The sequence below is a fragment of the Saccopteryx bilineata genome, chromosome 4, assembly GCF_036850765.1.
Source record: "Saccopteryx bilineata isolate mSacBil1 chromosome 4, mSacBil1_pri_phased_curated, whole genome shotgun sequence".
Lineage (NCBI taxonomy): Eukaryota > Metazoa > Chordata > Mammalia > Chiroptera > Emballonuridae > Saccopteryx > Saccopteryx bilineata.
Window position 1 is genome coordinate 62,819,053 of NC_089493.1, and position 21,819 is coordinate 62,840,871.

A 21,819-nucleotide genomic window follows, 5' to 3' on the forward strand; every position below is an offset into this window, starting at 1 on the left:
AGTGGCACGTTTTTATTTTAAAACTTCAAAGTTTATTTTCGAACAAAAATATTTATTTTTTCATAATATTCTGTATTTTTGATAGAATATGAAACAATGGCTTGGGTTTTAGAGGATCTGCAAGTTAGCTAGCTCTTACCAAAGTCTCTCTGACATGCACAATCAGTTAAGACTATGGGATATTTTTTGTGGGGGAGGTAGCTTAGAGTTTTATCCAGTGTAGTAATGTCAGAATTATAATTGACAAATAAATCAACATTCTTCCTCTTGTATCCAAATGAAACCTTCAGTATTGGTCTAGTTTGATCCTAGGAAGGCTATATGAAGAGGTGGCAGGAACCAAAATTTTCAGAAAAGGGTGAGTTGTTGACTAATGTTTGTAGTTTATAAAATAGTCTAACAAATTCCAGACTTTCAGATCAAAATAACAGCCACAAAGCTGATAAAATGAAATTGAAATTTTCTTCCTGCTCTATATCCCCCCTGCCCCCAGTTCATCTTTACTTAATGCTTTTAACCTGCTGATGGAACTGGGAGGAGACTAACATACTGGCACATTACACAAATAAAGGTACCAATTCTATTCCTGATCCACGATGCTAGCTAAAATGTTACTGCCCTAAATATTTAGTTATAGTGCATATTAATTTCTGCCACCTAAATATTTTTTCTTTTTCTTTTCCAAACAAGAAGAGGGGAGATAAAGAGACAGACTCCTGTATGCACCCAGACTGATATCCACCCAGCAACCTCCATCTGGGGCAGGTGCACTAACCATCTGGGCCATGCTCGGCAACCCAGCTATTTTTAGCGCCTAAGGCAGATGTTCTATGAAGCCATCCTCAGCACCTGAGGCCAATGTGCTTGAAGCAACAGAGCCATGGCTGCGTGAGAGGAAGAGAGAGAGAAAGAGAGGAGTGGAGGGGTGGAGAAGCAGATGGTTGCTTTTCCTGTGTGCCCTAACTGGGAATCAAACCCTGGATATCCACACGCCTGGCTGACACTCTACTACTGAACCAACCAGCCAGGGCCTCTGCTACCTAAATATTAACTATACAACTTAGATTATAGATAATGTGAAAAAAAGGTGATTCATATTAACTTAGGCAACAACCTCACATTACTTTGGCACTCAGTTTAAAAAACAAAAATTACAAGGAAGTAAACTGTGTTTAGTCTATGAAGAGGAAGATAAAAAGAATTGTCTTTCAACAAGCAAAATTCCAGAGAGAAGGGCATTCTGGTTCTATCATATATAGTACCTTTATATTCGTTAGTTGATTCAAAGTGTACTGATATTCTTACAGGGAAGAAAGACACATAATACAAACTTGTATGACTGATCCAATGGAAACAAGGAGTAACTGTTTTGTATATTAAGACTTCATGGCAAAGAAGAGGTGGATGGTTAAGAGAAAACTGACAATACAGTCAAGTATTTGTTAGGAAAATGAGAAACATAAGTGATAGCCAAAATTATTAAAAATTTCTTTTAAAATTTATTGATTTTAGAGAGAGGGGGGAAAGGGGAGAGGAAGAGAGAGTGACCTGGACTTGTTCCACTTATTTATGAATTCATTGGTTGATTCATATATATGCCCTGACTGGGGATCAAGTCCACCACTTTGATGTATTGGATGATGCTCTAACCACCTGACCTACCTGGCCAGGGCACAAAAGTATTTTTTGATGGAAGAGTCATTGTACTATTTTCTTCTTGGATCAGAATGACATTCATGATGATCCAGAAAAGAGCCCAAAGTTCTTTATAAGTCATAGACTACTATCACACTTTTAAGAGAATAGTAATTGGGTAGAAGATGACATTGGCTTTCTAAGCATGACTATACAACAGAAAAGTAAACAGATTCCAAATTACATATGACCTTTATCACAACCAGTGCCACTAGAGAATTCTGATCAAAGGTTCTAAGTTTAAGAAAAATCAGGTGATTTGCCTGACCTGTGGTGGCACAGTGGATAAAGCGTCAACCTGGAAACGCTGAATGAGGTTGCCGGTTCAAAACCCTGGGCTTGCCTGGTCAAGGCACATATGGGAGTTGATGCTTCCTGCTCCCCCCCCCTTCTCTATAATAAATAAATAAAATCTTAAGAAAAATAAAATAAAAGAAAAATCAGGTGATTTCCTTATACTTTCTTTTCATACCCTTACTTACCTGGCTGATGTTTACATATGACCCATAGGGTTGGTAGTTTCACTAAGCCCAGGATGGGTTCCTGGTAGTGTGGTTGGCGGCTCTGCCGATACGGCAGAAACTTTTTCTTCTTCCCTTCTCTTAAGGCAGGCTGCTTTGGGGTTAAGATTCCTCTCTGAAACAGGTGAAAATAATTTCTTATCATTTTAGTCATTAGTTATGAATCAGGGACTCTTAGGTCTTAAACTGAGCAAATTACTGTTATTTTTCTTTCTGTGGGTTTTACCCCATGGTAACCCAAAAGTGAGACACTATTATTCAGGAATTCCTAAATCTGGAGGTCTTTTCTCTATTTAGTTTCTCTAGAAAAGAGTTCTCCAATTTTCTTGAAGTTGGGGTAATATACTTTGCTGTGAGCGCCAGGGAAGCAGAGCGGACACAGGGCTGAGGGTTTCCCTGCTCCTCGTCATGCCTCTCATATTATCTGTTCTTGTTGGTGTCCAGATTTGCAGCCTTTGTGAGTTTTTCCCCAGAAAATGCTCCTCTTGTCTTTTATGGTGGAAGGGAAGGGAGGGCAAAAGAAATATGAAGTAGAGAGGAGACTTAGGGATCCAACCTTTCCACAGAAGACCTACAATCAATCTTTCTGTTTTCAGGCCTGATGCCTGGTCCAACAGGCAGTACTCCATAGCTCAGAGCCGTTCAGGGTGGGGAGCTCTGTGTGGCCTACTTCTTGCTGGTTTTCTTCCCTGTCCCACTCCATTTCTTCTGCCTAAGTACGGCAGGTACCCTCTTCTACTTTCTATCCATCTTACAAACAGGATTTGCCCTCTCATCTGCTATCGTTTTCTTTCCCATCTGTCTGTGTGGGTTAATTTCATTTTCATTCATTTCAGTGGGATTTCAGTAAGGAGTAGAGGATTATCAATGAATATGCTAAGACACCATGTTTGACTGTCCTGTTGCAGCTAAATTAAAATCTATTGGGTGTAAGGTCAGATTTGTTTAGGAAAAGGAAAGCCTCAGGTGATTCTGAGGCAAACCACATTTGGGAACTGTTGTCCTAGTTTATTCATTAAGAAACCAGGAAACAAAAATTGTAATAGTTCTATTGATTCTAGATTATCACTAGAAGAGAAGTGAGTTGATGAACTGATCTGTGAGTTTGATGAGGAAGTATATGACCAGTAATTCAACCTTTAGTAAAAGCTTAAAGTACAAACATGAAGGTAATAAGTGAAATCTACTGAGAATTAGCAAAATTGTAGTCATGATAATGTAAAGGCTTAAGCTGGCGATGGCAAGGACAAGACAACTGAACACGTGGGCACCAAGGCACAGAGTGCTCTGGCAAATCGGAAGCTGAGGGAAGCCCTCTTCTTGCTCTTCTCCAGATGCTCTGCTAGGCCTGGGCCTGGCTGCCCTCCTGGTACAACTGTTGTCCAGGGAGGACAGGTTATAGATAGCCAGGGGTAGCCTTGGATCACCATTCCACAGCAGAGAGGAGCCCAGAGGGGCCAGAGGATGCCCAAAGTAGACATGTAAACAATGGTTACCTTTTCAGAAACTGTGGGGCCCAGGGACTGCTGGGTGGGGCCCCTGCAAGGATGAAGAAGCTCTCACAAGTGAATAGGTTACCAAAATAACTCAAAAATGCGGAGATCAAGTCCAGGGAAAGACAGTGGCAACACCAAATTCTGAAGGTGCTGCCATAGACAAGCACAGCTTGCTGTGAACTGCTCAAAGGGTTATGAATCCTGTTTGACAAACAACCATCAGAACTCCTTTCAAAAAGCAATCTTACATGGATCCCAAAGCTTTTACGGTAAGTCATAAAATAAAGGCTCTGGGTTTTGAAGCCCAGAGTCTGAGAGTTGGAGAAAGTCCCTAATGAATTCATTGTTCAGTGCACTTAAATTTTGTTCAAACTCTATAATCAGTCAATGGCTCCTTATAAAAAGCTTCCTAGATTTGTGTGAAAAAGTCAGTACTCATAACAGTGACCAGAGCCTAGATGTTAGATCCTCCCTTAGACTCAGTACTTGAGTGGAACTACTATAAAATCCAATCTTACAAATGAATGAATAAGATCTACCCAGGCATGGTGATGTTTATAATTCTTTTCAAACATAGAGGTACGTCTCATTTTTTATGGCCTGGATCTGAGAGTAGGTACTTCTAATCTTAAAAAAATATTTTAACTGCAGATGACTGTATTCTAGCTCTAATAAACTGTGAGGAGAGATGCTGTATAGGAATAAGTTCTAGCACCACTGTTGTCCAGACAGTGGGACATTCAGTCCATCTAGAAGCAATAATCTTGACAATAAATGAAGAGAGTCAGGGTAGAAAATATCTTGGGCTACAGAGCAGGAGGATGATTGTACTTGGGCCACTAACAAAGGTGTCTTGCTGCCTTCAGCATGAGACAAGGGGGTCGGACACAATGGAATAAAAACTTTTGGTAAAATACCAGAAGATACTAGAGGTTCCAGGAACAACTGCTCCTGCCACAGATGAGCGGGCAACAATTGGAATGTATTTCTGAATACCTCAATGCAGTCTGTAACTCCTTGAAGATCGGGTTTCCTTAACATTTATCCTTTACAGATATTTCCAAGGGCCTTAAAACAATAGGACCAAGTATCTGGCTTTAGTGATAGGTTGGTTATATATGAAATAATCCATTCATCATTCTTATTCATTAAATATATTGGAGGGAAGTGGGTGGATAAATTAATTACTACTGTATGTTTTTCTGAGAACATGTTCTAGTTCCCTAATTCTGGTTTTCCTGAAACGAGTGGTCTTCCTGTGATCAATGTCGAGGGTCTATGGTTATAGCTGTCAGGCATCTGTCTACTCCTACTGTTCTTTTTCCTTTCCAACTTTCTTTAAATATTACATAATTATACAATAAATAGGACAGAATTTCTCTCAATGAGATAGGCTAAAGGGAGGTCTAGAACCCAAGGTCACATCTATAAATTCTTTGCAAAAAGGCATAGGATGAGGCATTCATAACTTTGGATAAAAAGATACAAAAGTAATATGCAAAAAAGCAAGCTTAATGGTAGAACCTCACAAGGGCCTGTATTAACTGATAACTCAGGGTCAGAGTAGTAAGTACTTGTTCAAAAGATAAAATTTCACATTATCTTCAAGATTTCATCAAACTTCTTGAAAAGCTAAACAGCTGGGGGAGTTGTCTGAATCAGTAGTGGATACACTGATATAAATCACACTTTGCGCCCTTACGGACATCCATATGGGCAAGCAAGTTCGTACCAGCCCAAGTAGCTCATGGCATTCCTGATCAGAAATCAACAAAGGAGTCCTGACCCCTTATTCACACCTTAAGTAAGGCGTCCTTTATATCCTTATATACTTTATGACCTTAAATAAGGGTATAAAGGACATCCACATAAGGCAAAGCCAGGAGGGGCCATGACGGGGCATCCTATTAAGCAGCACTAATTAGTAGATGCCCCCAGAGTAAAGCAGGTAAGAAACTGAGTTCAGAGAAATGGGAAAGACAGAAAGGAGCAGAAGGAGAACAGGTCTTGGCAGGTAAATTCAACAGTGTGGGAGACCAGAGTCATTAAGACAAAAAGGCACAAAGCACTAATGCTGAGCAGCAGGCGGGGGCTGGCTATTCTCTGCATTGTTACACAGGCTCGCTCTCCTCTGGTTTGTGCAAAGCACTGAGCCAGCAGATACTGACAATACAGTGCAACAGAGGTGGGAGAACTAGAAAGAAAACTTGATCCAGATGATGCAGTGGCAGAAGTACCAGCTGAATTTGAAAACAATCTGCCTACGCAGAAGAGTGAGTGGAAACAGAAATGTCTGCCCGCCTGAGGCAGAAGAGTTATGTGTCTCTGCAGAACCACCTTACCTCTGACTTGCTGTTCTAGACTAAGGATGACTGCCACGGCCTGATGAAGAATAAGGAGTTTTGTTTGGGGTTTTTCACTCTTTAAATGAAGTTGACACATTCGACCAAGCTCTTTGAATGCCTCATTAATATCCCGCACACGCAAGCGTTCTCTGGCATTGTTAGCCATCCGCCTTTCCTTCTCCCTTTCTATCTTCTGTTCTGGGTTCAAGTCCTCATCTTCATTAGTACTGCTGGAAAACAAAGTGACAACAACGTCCATAAAGCACAGATGAATCTATGAAAGCATTCACAGATTACTGAATGAAATGATAAAGTATAAAGATGGAAATGAAAATTACCTATAAATTTTACCAAACAGTAGTGGTAGCTACACTTCACGTGAATGTTTATTTCTCTCCAGTCTTTCCTCAATGCACACATATAGTTAAAATGGCTGAAATTTTACCACATACAGGGTGGGGCAAAAGAAGGTTTACAGCGGTGAGTATGCAAAATACATTTTATTTTTGTATAACACAATATTATATTACTTATAAATTATTATATTATTTTTCATACAAACTGTAAACTCACTTTTTGCCCCATCCTATAAATTAAAAAATGCATTTTCATTGCATATTACAGCATGAAGACTTTTCCATGCTAGTGAAATTCTTCATAAATATAATTTGAACGACTATGTAATATTCTTGGCACTTTGCTGCTCAAAATGTGACCAGCAGCACCACTGTTACTGGGAGCTTGTTGAAAACAGACTTGCAGGTTCTGTTGCAACCTACAGCATCAGAAGCTGCATTTTAAAACCCTCAGCTGACTCCTATGTACATACAAGTTTGGGAAGCACTGTCCTAGTACGCTATTGTATTACTCTGCTTAACCTCTTCTCTTAACTACATGCTGGCAGTCACCTGGTGAAGAGAAAGAAAAGCTTAAAGACATAGAGTGAGAAAAGTAATCAGAAAATGACTATTTTTTCGTTCCACAGAGAAATATCATCACCAGAGATGACAATTAAAAACACGGGTGAATTGGAAAATTTTTTTCTGAAGGACAAACTGGCAAAATAAATCCAAAGCCTTAAAAGGTTCTTTACCTCTTAATCAGCAATTCCAACTTTAGAAATTCATCCTACGGATATAATTAGAGATGTACATAGAAATTTATGTAAATAAAGTTGATCACAGAACTATTATATTAGTAACACACTGGAGGCCAATAATAGGAGATGGGTTAGATAAATCACAGTACATTCAGACAATGGTCTACTGTACAGCCTCTAAAAATCAAGCTGCAGGTTACAAGAAGTCAAAGACGCCAGACACAAAAGACTATATACTATATGATTCTATTTATATGAACATCTAGAAAAGACACCACTCTGGTAATGGAAAGCAGATCTATGGTTGCCAAGAGATGGAAGAGAGTACTCATTATAAAGGGGCATGTGGGAACTTTTTGAGGTGGTAGAACTATTCTTCCATTTTGCAGAAAACATCCAGGGTTAGATGAAAATGTTAAAAATACACTGCTAAATAAAAAATTGAAATTATAAAAATTATATCAAGTTTAATTCAAATTTAAACTATATTTATGGAAAAAGATATTCCTTGAGAAGTAAACAGTGGTTAATTCTGGGTAGTGAAATCAGGAGCTGGCAAACTTTTCCTATAAAGGCCAGATAATAAATATTTTCAGCTTTGTGGGCCATCTGGTTTCTTTCGCAACTACTCAAAACTATTATTATTGCAGTGCAAAAGCAGCCATAGATAATATGTAAATAAATGGGTGTGAAAGTGTTCCAATAAAACTATATTTCTTCTTTTTTTTTGGTGATAGACAGAGAGGAACAGATAGGAACAGTCAGATAGGAAGGGAGAGAGATGAGAAATATCAATTCTTCACGCGGTACATTGGCTGTTCATCGATTGCTTTCTCATATGTGCCTTGATTGGCGGACTACCGCAGAGTGAGTGACCCCTTGCTCAAGCCAGCGGCCCCGCGCTCAAGCCAGGTGAGCCCGCGCACAAGCCGGAGGCCTTGGGGTTTCGAACCTGGGTCCTTTACGTCCCAGTCTGAGCTCTATCCACTGTGCCACTGCCTGGTCAGGCAAAACTATATTTCATTAAAATATTTTTCCCCATTGATTTGAGGGGAGAGGGAGGGCGGGAAGGAGAGAGAGAGCAAGCATCAACTCATTCCACTTACTCCATTTTGTTGTGTACTCATTGGTTGCTCCTCATATGTGCCCTGACTGGGGATCGAACCTGTGACATTAGTGTATCAGGATGACACTCTATTCACTGAACCACCTGTCCAGGGCCCCAATAAAACTTTACTTATAAAAAATAAGAAGTGGGCTGGATTTGGCCCATTAACTATTTGCCAACTCCTGGTTTAAATCATACAATAGAGAAAACATAATTTTTGAGTCAGCTTCATGATTACCTTTTAGGGACGCTGTAAGGATTAAATGAGGCAACATACATAAAGTCCCAACACAGTATTTAGAACACTGCTAACAATAAATTCACAACACCCTTCAATTTTCCAAGCTTTTTCATCCAGGGCAAATGAGTGAAATTTAATACCTGGATGCTAACAAATACCTTGTTCTGCCTCTAGATGAAACCTTGATATCTTTTTGGGAGGATTCATCATCTGATTTCATGTCATCTGATGAAGGAGGTTCATGAAGGTTTTCATCTTTCTCTTTGTTTTCAGTCTTGATTTCTGCTGGAACAACAGTTCCAGACTGACTCTGCAAGCCACCTAACAGAGGCAAAGAAACAAAATAAATATCCAGACTCGTGAATTAGAACCAAGACAGGAAAAGTAAATACTCTTAGTTGTTATAGGGCTCTGAGGGATACCTGAAGATGTAGGAAAGTAAACTATTTAGAGCTGGAAAAGCATGCCCGCAAATCTTAAGAGAAAATTATTTTTTATTTTATTTTATTAAAGATTTTATCTGTTGATTTTACAGAGGTGGTGGTAGTGTGACGACAAGAAGTAGTTGCTTCACGTTAGCTGTTCACTGCTTGCTTGTTGTATGTGCCTTGACCCGGCAAGCTCAGGGTTTCAAACAGGCAACCTCAGTATTCCAGGTCAATGCTCCATCCACTGCGCCACCACAGGTCAGGCAAGAGAAAATGATTTTTTAAAGCATCTGTATTTAAAAGAACAAGTCTGGCCTTGATGGTCAAACTAATGATCATGCTCAGGTTCTATTTCAGGTACTATTTAATAAATGAATAAGATATGAGAAACTTGATGAATTTTTAGAAACTGACTTCTAAGATTTTGCCAAGGTAAAGGAAATAAGCTTTAAGATTTTCCTAAACACAATAAAATAAGTGTCATAGTTAAATGTAACTGGGAGAACTTTACTTTGATATTCTTTTTTAAAAAAAATTCAGTGAGAGGAGGAGAGGTAGAGACAGACTCCTGCATGCGCCTGGACCAGGATCCACCTGGCAAACCCACTAGGGGGGTGATGTGGCATTGCTCCTTTGCTCAGCAACCAAGTTCTTCTTAGTGCCTGAGACGGAGGCCATAGAGCCATTCTCAGCTCCCGGGGCCAACTTGCTCCAATTGAGCCATGGTGCAGGAAAGGGAGAGAGAGGGGGAAAGAGGGAAAGAAAGAAGGAGAGGGAGACGGGGGGGGGGGGGGGGGGGGGAGAGGGTGAGAGAGAGAGAGAGAGAGAGAGAGAGAGAAACGAGAAGCAAGGAGGGGATTCCCTGACTGAGAATCGAACCTGGGACATCTATATGCTGGGCCGATGCTTTACCACTGAGCCAGCAGGCCAGGGCCTACTTTGGTACTCTTAATGTTAGCCATGTATTATATTTGTATTTTAGTGCTTTTCATCAGAGATGTTTCTACAATTTTACTATTTCTGAAAATCAGCTACTATCACCGTATCAGATCTCTCAACGTACTCGGATATATCTTTCCCACTGCTATTAGGGACCATAAAGACTCAGTCATGAAGGGAAGTAATTAAGGCAGACATGACAGAAGCAGGAGTAGGTAAGAAAATGACAAAAACCAAATAACAGTTTGCATGCAGTTCCAACCATAAGGATCTATAATTCACCCAGCCAAACAGGCTGACTGGAACCATCAATATTTACCCTCTGTATTCATGCAGTGGTATTACTGTTTGGAATTTTCCCACCTAAAGATGACTTTTGACCCACAGTTGTCAATCTGTATGTGAAAAAGGTGGTAAGTGTTCCAAATGGTATTTCTGTCTGCATCACTGCTGAAAACCAACAATACAGTTACCTCTATAATTCTCTTGTGTTTTATGGTTCAAGTCCGTGCTTGAAGCAGTGACTGTACTAGACAGGACTGAATGATTGCCATTGAGACTGACAGAATCTTCTCGATGAGTTCCAACCTGAAGTTAAAAAAAAAGTCAAGATAGTTCAGGGGCAATAATTGCTTAAATTCTTTTATTGGGTTTAATAGAGAAAACAAGAGTACTCATCTGAATTTAGCAGCTTTTCTTGAATACCACTTTTCTGGATTTTGGATTTCAAAAGACTTGATAATAGCTTAAATTTTATTTTCAATTATCCCATAGAGGATTATAGCAAATGAGCTAATAAGAGACAAAGCACTCCAGAAGCCATAAAGCTCTACACATTATTAGAATTTATTAATAATCCTCTATGAACTGATCTGAAAACCTAAATACTATTTAAATACAGAGGGGCAAAAGTAGGTTTCCAGTTGTGCGTATGCAAAACATAGTTCCTTGTATTATTACTATATATTTATTAGTTATTGTATTATCTTCCATACGAACAACTGGAAACCTACTTTTGCCCCACCCTGTATATTTTAATGTGTATGAACTTACATTTAAGAAAATATCGCTAGGTTCCAAGTAACAATACCTACCTACACTTTGGCACATCCTTTCCTCATACACACATATAGTGTTTTATTTTTTCTTCCTCTAAATGCCTGCCCTCAAAAATTTTAAGAGCAACAAGACAATACAAAATTAAAATAACTTAAAACAAAAGTTCTGCATTGCCAGGAAATAAAAATGACATATATTTTTATTCTCGGTTTTAATCAAGCATACACAAGTCACAATTAACCTGAAATGGGAATTAAAGCATGTAAATGCCACCAAATGTTTTGGCTATTGCAGTATTTTTAGAAAAACTGGTTACAAATGAAGCTTTATTAGAACAGTAGCAGACATGTCAACCCAAAGATTAAGTCTTTAATTAAAGAGGTTTACTGCCTGGAGTTATACATGAGAACCACTGTTTTCAATAAATCCTTCAATCCTAGTAAATTGACGAGCTCTGAATCCCTCTTGAGTAATTAATATAGCTTTTTATCTTTAATAACTTTGTATGGATTTTACCTAAGAGGTATAAACACCCTTATGCTAGTTTATCCTTTGGTTTCTTACGAGCTACACTAGAGAAACCAAAGCAAAATTTAAGGCAATGCAGACCATTTGGTAGCAGACCTAACTAGGACACATCAGGTCTTCACCACTTCTATAAGAAATGTGATGATGCCTTAAGGAATTGTGCACCTGAAACCTGTGTAATTATGTTCACCAGTGCCACTCCAATAAAAAAAAAAATGAAAATACTATGAAAAATTAAGAGAAACGTCTGTCCCCTACCTACCCTCATTCTTAACTTTAATGTAGTTTTAAAATACATATAATACATTTAATGTATTCCACAACTACCGGTACTTTCAAAATTATTTGAGGGTTAGGATAACAGTAGGTAATTGCTGGAGGGGGAGGTAAAGGAGGGTACAGGGGACATAATGGTGATGGGATGAAGAACTGACTTGGGGGTTGTGTGAACACACAATACTACAGAGATGTGCTGTGGAACTGTAGAATTGGGCACCTGAAACGTATATATAATAATGTTAACTAGTGTCACCCTAGTACATTCAATTAAAAAAAAGTGAGGTGTAAAATGGCTAAAAAGTAAATGTAAAAACCCCACAAATTATTTGAATATTAGTCATGCTGAGGCTTAGTTGTGTCACTACTCTTAGATAATCAAGCATGAAGATATATCCTTTTTCTAAACCACACAATTTCATCATGAATTAGAATCATAAAATCTTAAAGTTGGGGAGGGGCTACAGACACTACTTTTATCCCTTTCCCACTAAAATCTTCCCTAAGTCTTTAAATCCCCCCCCCAAAAAAAAACACTTGAGAAAAATCTGAAGACTTAATCAGTGAAAAAATCGGTTGTGAAAATTATATTCGAGAGAAAATTATTCTTAAAATATTTCATGATATTCTAGTCATGTTTATTTTTAACACATAGGGTGCTTTCTTGCTAGCTATAAACTGCTCTAAGGACAAGGTCAGTTCAAAATCCCATTTTATAAACATTTTTTGAAACCTTAAGAGCCTTGGCCTACTCTATAGAAAAAATATCACTAGAACAATTCTGACTGACTAAAGAAATCATTGCAGAATGTAGTAAAAGGTAAGATTTTTGTATTTGTGTTTATCATAAACTTAAAACAGCCTGACCATGGTGGCACAGTGGATAGAGTGTTGGATTGGGATGTGGAGGATCCAGGTTTGAAACCCAACGGTTGCCAGCTTGAGCCCAGGCTCACCAGCTTGAGCCCAAGATCCCTGGCTTGAGCCCAAGGATGCTGGTTTGAGCAAGGGGTCACTTGCTCTGCTGGAGCCCCTGGTCAAGGCACATATGAGAGAGTAATCAATGAACAATTAAGGTGGTGCAACAAAGAAATGATGCTTCTCATCTCTCTCCCTTCCTGTCTGTCTGTCCCTCTCTCTGTCACAAAAACAAAATAAAACACAAAACTTAAAACTTTCTGTGATCTCTGGTAATATGTGCGAATTCTGCTCTTACCTTAGTATTGTGAGCTATCATATAAAGTAATTTAAAAGGAAACAACCTTATAAAATTAAAAAAAAATTAAACATATACAATTACTATATGTGAAACTTATTTTACAGTTCCATAAGACAATAATCACTGGACAGTAACAAACTAAAATTTCACTCATTTTAGTGATAAGTGATGATGCATCTGCTAAATTCTTACTTCTTTTTGTTTCATTAGTATAAACAATTCTTTGATTTTCCTAAATCTTTACTAACAAAATGTTTTATTATCTCCTTTCTGATGAAAGGCTTTGCAGACAAAGGATCATTATTTAAACAATAAATCTAAGGAATTTTGCCTTTCCCTGAAAGAAAATCAAAATGGTTGCTACATTGGTTTTGGGATATAAATGCCAGCAGATATTTTTGTTTCTACAGAATACTACAAATTATGTTCTCATACCAATCTACACAACTGGCTTCCAAAAGAAAAAAAAACAACACAACCTTAAAAATTGGCCTTCGACTAGCAAACTGCTTGAAGTCTGGAGTTTTTCATGTTAATGAAGTTAGCAGGAACTTTTTCTTTGTAACTTGATTCCCCTTGCAAATGGCCCTCAAATATACTTTCTGAAGAATCTGACTTTTATAGTACTTACAGTTCTCTTTAACCCTTGGCTCACCTTGGCTGCCATGGCCTCCCTTTAATCTGCAGTTACCCATTCAAATGGCTCTGTCCACACACATACAACAGGTGTATAAACAGTTCTTTGTCTGAGCCCACAGAGCCTGTGAGGCCAGCCAGATAGGACCCTGTTTAATTGTTCACCTCGTTAGCATACAGCTGACAGGCTGCCTTCCATTGGGGCAGAACCAGGGGAAGGCAACCCTTAGGCTGCTATGCTCAAAATTTCAATTATTATGTAGAGCTCTATGTCAGAATAAAAGGCCATCTCATTAAACAACAGCATCTTGAATTCTGAATCTTCACAAGTTGTGTATGACCCTAGTTTATTTAGTGCAGGCACCCTTCAAGAAACCTGTTTCAATTTCATTTAGCCAATAGCTTTAACACCCATGATGAAAAATGTTAAATCTAACTAGCTGATGAATAGTGGGTCTTGTGAATTAAGGAACAGAACAGACTGGAAAATACTCAGTATAAATTCCACTCTGATTCTGAATTCTAGTCTAATAATTTGTTCAAATTTCTATTATTCACTGAATACTAATGACTTAATCAGTACTAACCTACATACTGATTAAAGAATCTTTATGTATTATATGCATTTGTTTTACTTAAAGAGGGGTTTTATTCCAGAAACTTGGCAGAATTCCATTTGTTACGTATCCTTTTGAATGATATTTCCGTAATATATAACCTGTAGGTTTTCAAACTTTAAAAAATGCTGCCATTTTGTGTACCATTTTGAATTTTAAAACTGGCATCAAAATCCTTAAGAGTACTATCCCTGTGGTATTAACAAAAATAAAAAAAAATTAATTGCCCTTTTAAGGAAAAAATGTTAGAAAAAGTAAAATACAATTAAAAACTAGATAATTTTTACAGCATATAAATTTATACCAATAAAATAAAATACTATCTAAATATAAGGTTAAAATGATTCCAAATTTATTCTGATGTGACAAAAATGCTAATCTTAAACAAAATATTACCTATTTCCCTGTTAGTCTTTAATAACTTAATCTGAAGTCTCTCAGAATTTTTTTTTCTTAATTCGGTAAGAGGAGGGGAGGCAGAGAGAAAGACTCCTGCAAGCACTCTGACCGGGATCCACCCAGCAAGCCCACTAGGTGGTGATGCTCTGGTGCTCAGCAACCTAGCTCTTCTTTAGCGTCTGAGGCAGACAGAGGCCATGGAGCCATCCTCTGCGCCAGGGGCCAACTTGCTCCAATCGAGCCATGGCTGCAGGAAGGGGAGAGATAGAGGGGGAGAGAGAAGCAAGAAGGGGAGGGGTGAAGAAACAGATGGTTGCTTCTCCTGTGTGTCCTGACTAGAAATCGAACCAGGACATCCACATGCTAGTAGGACACTACCAGTGAGCCAACCGGCCGGGGCCTGAAGTCTCAGGATTTAAACAAAACAAAACAATAGTTTCTCTAACTGCTTTAGAGTTTTGAAAACAGACATGATTTATATTTTTAAATCATATAAGGTAGCTTAAAATTTCTTGATTTAACATTATTTACTCTGTTTTCATACAATAAATAATACCACACATCTCCAACCACAGTTTAAATAACAAAGCCCCTCAAGCAATAAAAACAAACAAATACATAAATAGAAAGAAAGAAAAGAAAGAAATGCATGGATTAAATTTCCCCATGACTTGTACAAAAAACTCAAAAGACTTTATGGATGGAATTTTATCTTACATCATAAATAAGGAACTTTTAAAGATTTGCACCAAGCTTCCATTAATACAGAAAGCTCCTAATCTCACTTAGTTTGAAGTTGATATCACTGAGGAATAACAGCACTTTGTGTTAAAGATAAAAGTGCTGTCATGGATCTATCTCAATGGGCCTCAGTATTTTATATATTATAGCTATAAACAGACGTGATATATTTTATATTGCAGAAACCTCTTTGTACTACACAAATACAATTAACATTCTATTCCCTTTTAGTTTTCCACTTAACACAAGTATTTTTTCCTGTCAGCAGTTTATTCTTACACTAAATAAATACGAGCAAAACTAAAGTACAACACTAACATTTTAATAGTTCTAAAAACCCTGATTTTATGCCTTAAAATTTAAATGATACATCAACCGCATCTCGGTAAGAGTGTCTGACGAAAAGTCAAGTTTTATATTTGCATTAAACAAATTTGAAGAAATTATCAAGATTACTTAAAGGGAATAGGAAATCAAGCAAATGAAAATATTAACCCCATTAAAAAAATAAGAGCAAATATTAAACTATGCCAGGCTGGTTACACTAATTATACAAAAAGGAGAAGGAGCTACCCATTTCCTAGTTTCTTTTTTGAATATAATAATCTTTCAGGAAACTTAACTTCTGTGTATGTTTGATAGCTAAAGTATGTTAAAAGCTTTCTGTCGTTGAAACTCCATTTAATTCTAAACTTTGACACAGTCAAGTCTATTGTTAAAAGAATCAACAGTCAAAATTAAGTCTTTGACACTGACTCATATTAACATACATTTTTGTTAGGTGGCAGTCTTCTTATCTACTTGACGTGAAATATAAAAATACTTTCTGGAACAATAAAAAAAAACCAAATTATTTCTTTTATAAGACAGTAAGACTGATCTCATACAAAATCAACAACACTATCAGCTGTGGATGATCCTACTGGCACATCCTTGTTATAACTAAAGACAGTGTAAAGAATGGTGATCAACAACAAAGCTATTTCCTTGACCGTGGACATTATTACTGGCCCATGTAGTTTTTACACCACAGGTAATATGCCAGCATTGCAGGGTAAAAGCTGAGCTCCCCTTACCGCTTGTATCCTGCCATCAACTCTCATTCTTCCATTCCCGGTGCATTCTAGCTCACCTCAAAATATTCTGCTTCAACAAAACTTAAAAAACACTCAATAAAACAAAATAAACAAAAAGTTACAGGTTCCAAGAAAAATGAAAACAAAACACAAGAACCAAATCTTACTAACCCTTGTTTCCTGCACTGGAAAGCTAATTCTGCTTCTACATCAGGTATTGGGAAAGTATTATCAGCGGGCCAAGTCTGGTCTGTTTTTTACAAATAAAGGAACACTCTTTATTAATAAATTTTTATTGAAACAGCCACACCCACTTGTTTTCATAATATCTATGGCTACACTTTCATGTCACAATGTCAAAGTAAAGTAGCTGTGACAGAGACCATAAAAGGCTGAAAATATTTATTATATGGCCTTTTACAGAAAAAGTGTGTGGATCCTTCTAAATTCTGGGTGAAAAAGCAGTATCATATTTAACACCTGCAGTTGGATGATTAAAAGTAAATGTCGCCTGACCTGTGGTGGCACAGTGGATAAAGCATTGACCTGGAAATGCTGAGGTCGCCAGTTCGAAACCCTGGGCTTGCCTGGTCAAGGCACATATGGGAGTTGATGCTTCCTGCTCCTCCCCCCTTCTTTCTCCCTCTCTCTCCTCCTCTTTCTCCTTTCTAAAATGAATAAATAAATATTAAAAAAAAACAGATTTAAAAAAAAAAAGTAAATGCCCATTAGAACACAAATCCATTAAAACAAAAATATTATCTGAATGTTCTGTGTAGTTACTGAAATAGTATTTATGTTTATTAGAATTTCTGTTATTTTCTGTAGAAAACAAATAGAATGATGAAAGTTAAATATTTTTGGAAAAGCAGACCTCACAAATTATATGGGTGATACAGAATTGCTGATAACCTGATACTTCTGTGATTACTTTGTAATTTTGGCCAAGTGACCTTCAGTTCTAAGAGCCTAAAACAAATACTAATTTAGATTCACTCAGAGGAAAAGTATATACACTACCAGAAAGTTACATAAGACACGAAAAGTAATGACAAAATGTAAAATTGTGTCATTTCTTAGTTATGATCAGTTATAATACATGGGGGTGAAAAGGAATAATAAAAGCAGGAGATAACTCTTGGAGACGGCTGGCAATAGTTACAATTATGTCCCCCCAAATCACACACCCTTCAGGAATATGAAAAGAGTTGATTTCAGATGGGGGTACTGATAAAAATCTTCAGACACGGACAGAAACACTAGGATAAGAATTCTTCAAAAGTATGCCTAAGACTCAGCAGGGAGAGTCACTGGCTGACTGTGATCTTTATTTCATTCCTTCCTTTTGTTTTTTTTGCTGAAACTGAGAAGTGAGGACTGCCAGCTAAAAAGTTCATTTTAGAAGTACAGGAGATGAATATTGACTCATATGACAGTGTCAGGTTCTGTCAGTTAATAACTTTGTATTCTGAAGGTAAGCCTGGCAGAAACAATTAAATCTCCACCTCTACTAGTGATTGTGCCTGAATGGAGTAGATGTAGCAGATGATGTCTAGCAGATTTTCGTCAGCTCTATGTCTTCTACGAAAGCTGAAGCACTGAAGAGATCTGGATAGACACACTAGGCAATACCTTGGCTGAGCTGCTGTGGCATTGATCTGCTGTGGCATTGATCTGCTATTCAGACTAAGCCAGACTCAGCTCATGTTTCAGGAGACTTGTTTTTCTGACTCCTTCGAATTTCTTTTTTAAGAGTATCTCTGACAGTCCTTTTGTTCATGCTCTGAAGTAGGCAGCATATTCCTAGAGAATTATATACAAGCTACTTTCTTAATTAAAAGCTTCAGGGTAGTATTTATGCAACAATTTTTCTTTCTACACATTCTTTTAAAATGTATTGGGTTTCTAAATGACTTCGAAGGAATGAATTTTCAAAAAATATCTCAATTCATATCCAAAGTTGGTAAAAACTGCCTTCTTAAAGACATAGGTTCCATTTTATACAAATGAAGAAACCCATTTTTTGAAAATAAATATTTATTGAAACATAGTCACACTCATTTTAATTGAGAGGAGTCAGAGATATATCAAATATTATAGCAGATAAACTGAAAAGGAATAATAAACAATATATAATGAAGAATTAAAAATAATTAAGAGGTGAGGATTAAGAACTATAAATATGGTAAACTTAGGATTCAAATTTATTGATTTTTAAGTAATCCTTCTAAATAAGGATAAGTAGTATTTCTATAAAATAAGTTTGATATTCTACATTTATACTTATTACAAAGGTTATACTATGAAAATTACTACTGCCAATAGTGGTAACACTCCCTTATATTTCTATGAGTTTCACAATTTATAAATGTTCACACATTAGTTTATCAATACAACAAAAACTAATTTTAAAGAAGATTGATTTCAAGATTTCTTGGCATTAAAAAAAACAACCAAACACACCGCCCTCCCAAAACCACAACCCAAAACTGGTTCAGATATGCAGGCATCTAATGTCACCTATGTTACTGAAAACACTGTGCTCAAGAAACCAGGCTGCCTTGTTTGATGTTTACTTTGGTGGCTCCAAAATGAATATAAATGGCTGTCTGACATGTGAATGTGAAAATCTGGAACCAATCTTATTTTATAGAACACAAGCCTTCAGCATTTGAAAACCTAACTAGTTTGATGATAGGTGAGTTTTAGCCTTGATCACATGGATTATAGCTAGAAATCTATTTCATAGGAGAATATTTCACAACATGCAGTGAATCTTAAAAACCATGCCATAAACATGCAAACACATGGTATCAGTTAAATAGCAGGTTCAAAAAGAGCTTCATTCCTTTAAAAGACAATTTGGATAAAAAATAATGTAAGACACTCAATATAAAATTTTTGATGTACATAGCTACAGATTTTTTACTTTTTTCCATCTAAAGAATTACCACATTTTAAAAAACATGGATTGAATTATTCTCTTTGGGGATTAATCTAAAATTGTTTCCTTTCATCATCACTTAAATTACAGCCATTCTTAAAACTACTCCCACATTTTTTCTTAGTTTGGGAATAAAGCTTAAGTATGGACCTATACAAATAATTTCATATTTCTTCTGCTCTTGAAGGCTGGTTCCAAAGATAATAAACAGCCCTTCTGGACCAGAACCCCTAAAATCCAGTCTTGTTTTACTGCTCTTGCTATTCAGACTTCCTACACACTAGGAAAGGCAAAAGCTGTTCTGCCAATTATTATGCATCTGGGGGAGGGGTGGATACAAGTTTAAGCTAAAATGATCTCTGAATAAAGTTTCTGCTTTTTGCACATGATCATAGCAGGATTTTAAGGGTTAATGCTCAGCCAATGACCCTGCCGGGGACAGTAAAGGAATTCTTAAAAGCCACTCTATGTCCCTTCAATAAGAAAGTCTCTTTCCTCAAAGATTTCATGAAAAACATTTAGGACAATAGACTATAGGAGTTATAAGAAAGATGAGCACTATTTTACCATTGAAGCAGATCTACTGCTTGTGACAAGGCTTGATCCACCATAGTTTGAATTGATGCTTCCAACTGGTGCACTGTGGGATGGTCCCAATAAACTATGTATATCACTGTGACCAGCAGGCAAACTGGTGGAAGGTCCCACAGCATGGTTCCGCAGCACGTGGATAGCATCATCCAGTCTGTCTAAACGATCCTCCATTCGAGACTGCTGGAGTGATTGAAAAAAGACATGGAAGTTACTGCTTGTAATTGTTAAAATCAAACTTCTGTGTTTCCTACTTTGGGATATATGGAAGACAGCAAGTGAAATGCAGTATCAAGTAGCTTCAAAAGCAACTATCTGCACTACAAATCAACTACCAAAGAAAGGAGACTATGCTCAATTAACAAAGCTTCAGAAACTAATCACTGCTTCATCAAGTAAATTTACCAATCTACCATGAGGTTATTTCTTTTAGTTTCTATTAAAGATGAATGCTACTGTACTACCGTGCCTGATACTCAATTACAGCTGATAAAAAAAGATAACCTGTACTTTAATACTGATCTTTGAAATGAGGGCAATTTGGGACACATCCTCAAACCCATCAAGTTTAAGTTGTAATTTTGTCTTAAGTGAATAAAGCATACGTTTCTGAAATAGTGAACACATCCAAATATCATCTTTCATAAAACTGAGCAAATGATATTGTCTGTGGATACAAACATGCCCCATACACAAACATATTAGAATTTTTAAAATCAAAAGCACATGCCAGTAGAGCTCTTTAAAAAAACAAATCATTCTCAACAACGTAAGAGAACAAAAGTCTATTTTTACACACTGTTACAAAAACAGAAATGGTCATTGTTTGGTTTTAAAAGACTTTGGAGTCTGTATATACTTGAAGATTTTAAATGGACAATAGGAATTATAATTAACTGAAACAGAAAAAAGGCACCATCTAAAAGAAATAGTACCTCACAGACATCCTTTAAGAAGGACATTGCATCTTGCAAATGCTCGTGAAGTTGCTGCTCAACTCGATTTTTCTGGCAAAGTCAAGACAGAACAGGAGGCAAAGCACAGGTTAAGATTAACTCCAAAAGAGATGAGGAAATAGCTGATGTGCATGTCAGTATAACATGTTAGTAAAGTTAACGCGGAGACCTGTGAGATCTACTTGTATTAAGGTATGAGAAGACTGGAATTTAATAGCGAAGTTATAAGGTTAGCATATAAATAGCACAAATTGCTTATATGTGCTTGTGAGAAGAAAACTTTCCATTAATTTAAAATATTCTGTTAGTCACAGAAAAATACATTTTCTATTTGCAACCTGGAATTACTAAATGATAACATGACTTAGTATTCCATCAAGTCATCCTTATTTTGTTTTTATAATATTTTGTAATTCTGTGGTATGCATAGAAAAGCAATAGTAGTTAACATTCAACCACAAATTCTTCACACTCAATACCTAGACAGGCTCCTTTATTCTACTGCCTTATTAGTTTGTTAAATAACATTTTTGCTTGTACAATTAGCACAATAAAAACGGGGAATAATCTTCATGACAAAAATGATTTCTATAATATTTAATACAACTGGTTTCCATTGTTGGACTAATTTTCTTGCATTTACTTGGTCTGTGTTTTTTTTTAAGCTTCCTCTTACATACAAATGCAAAAGTATAGAAAAACTAAGCCCTAGATTTCTCAAAGTAACAAAAATCCCGTAACACTATTTTGATACCAGCTGTCCTTAGACCAGAAGCCTGATGTCCCAAAGAACAGATGGCAAAGGCACACCCAATGTGTCTTATATTGTTCAACTAAAAAGGCCATTTGTTAGCAAAGAATTTGTGTGTAATGCTATCCTACTGTTTTTTCATTGTTACTCAAGA

At 36.9% G+C, this 21,819-nt stretch overlaps 1 protein-coding gene across 12 annotated transcripts in view; it reads right to left on the bottom strand.

Moving 5' to 3' along the window:
* Positions 1–21,819, bottom strand: part of TCF12 (transcription factor 12) — a 374,569-nt gene that overhangs the window by 3,810 nt on the left and 348,940 nt on the right. For 5 of the 12 annotated variants that reach the window (XM_066276115.1, XM_066276116.1, XM_066276122.1 and 2 more), the window contains 6 exons: positions 20,894–20,965; positions 19,935–20,141; positions 10,346–10,460; positions 8,664–8,826; positions 6,055–6,287; positions 2,178–2,331 (listed from right to left, as the gene is read on the bottom strand). In XM_066276115.1, coding sequence (XP_066132212.1) covers positions 2,189–2,331; positions 6,055–6,287; positions 8,664–8,826; positions 10,346–10,460; positions 19,935–20,141; positions 20,894–20,965 — 933 coding nt within the window. In that variant the 3' untranslated portion in view covers positions 2,178–2,188. The remainder of the gene's footprint in view (positions 1–2,177; positions 2,332–6,054; positions 6,288–8,663; positions 8,827–10,345; positions 10,461–19,934; positions 20,142–20,893; positions 20,966–21,819) is intronic. The other 7 variants (XM_066276120.1, XM_066276127.1, XM_066276119.1 and 4 more) reach the window with 5 other exon arrangements.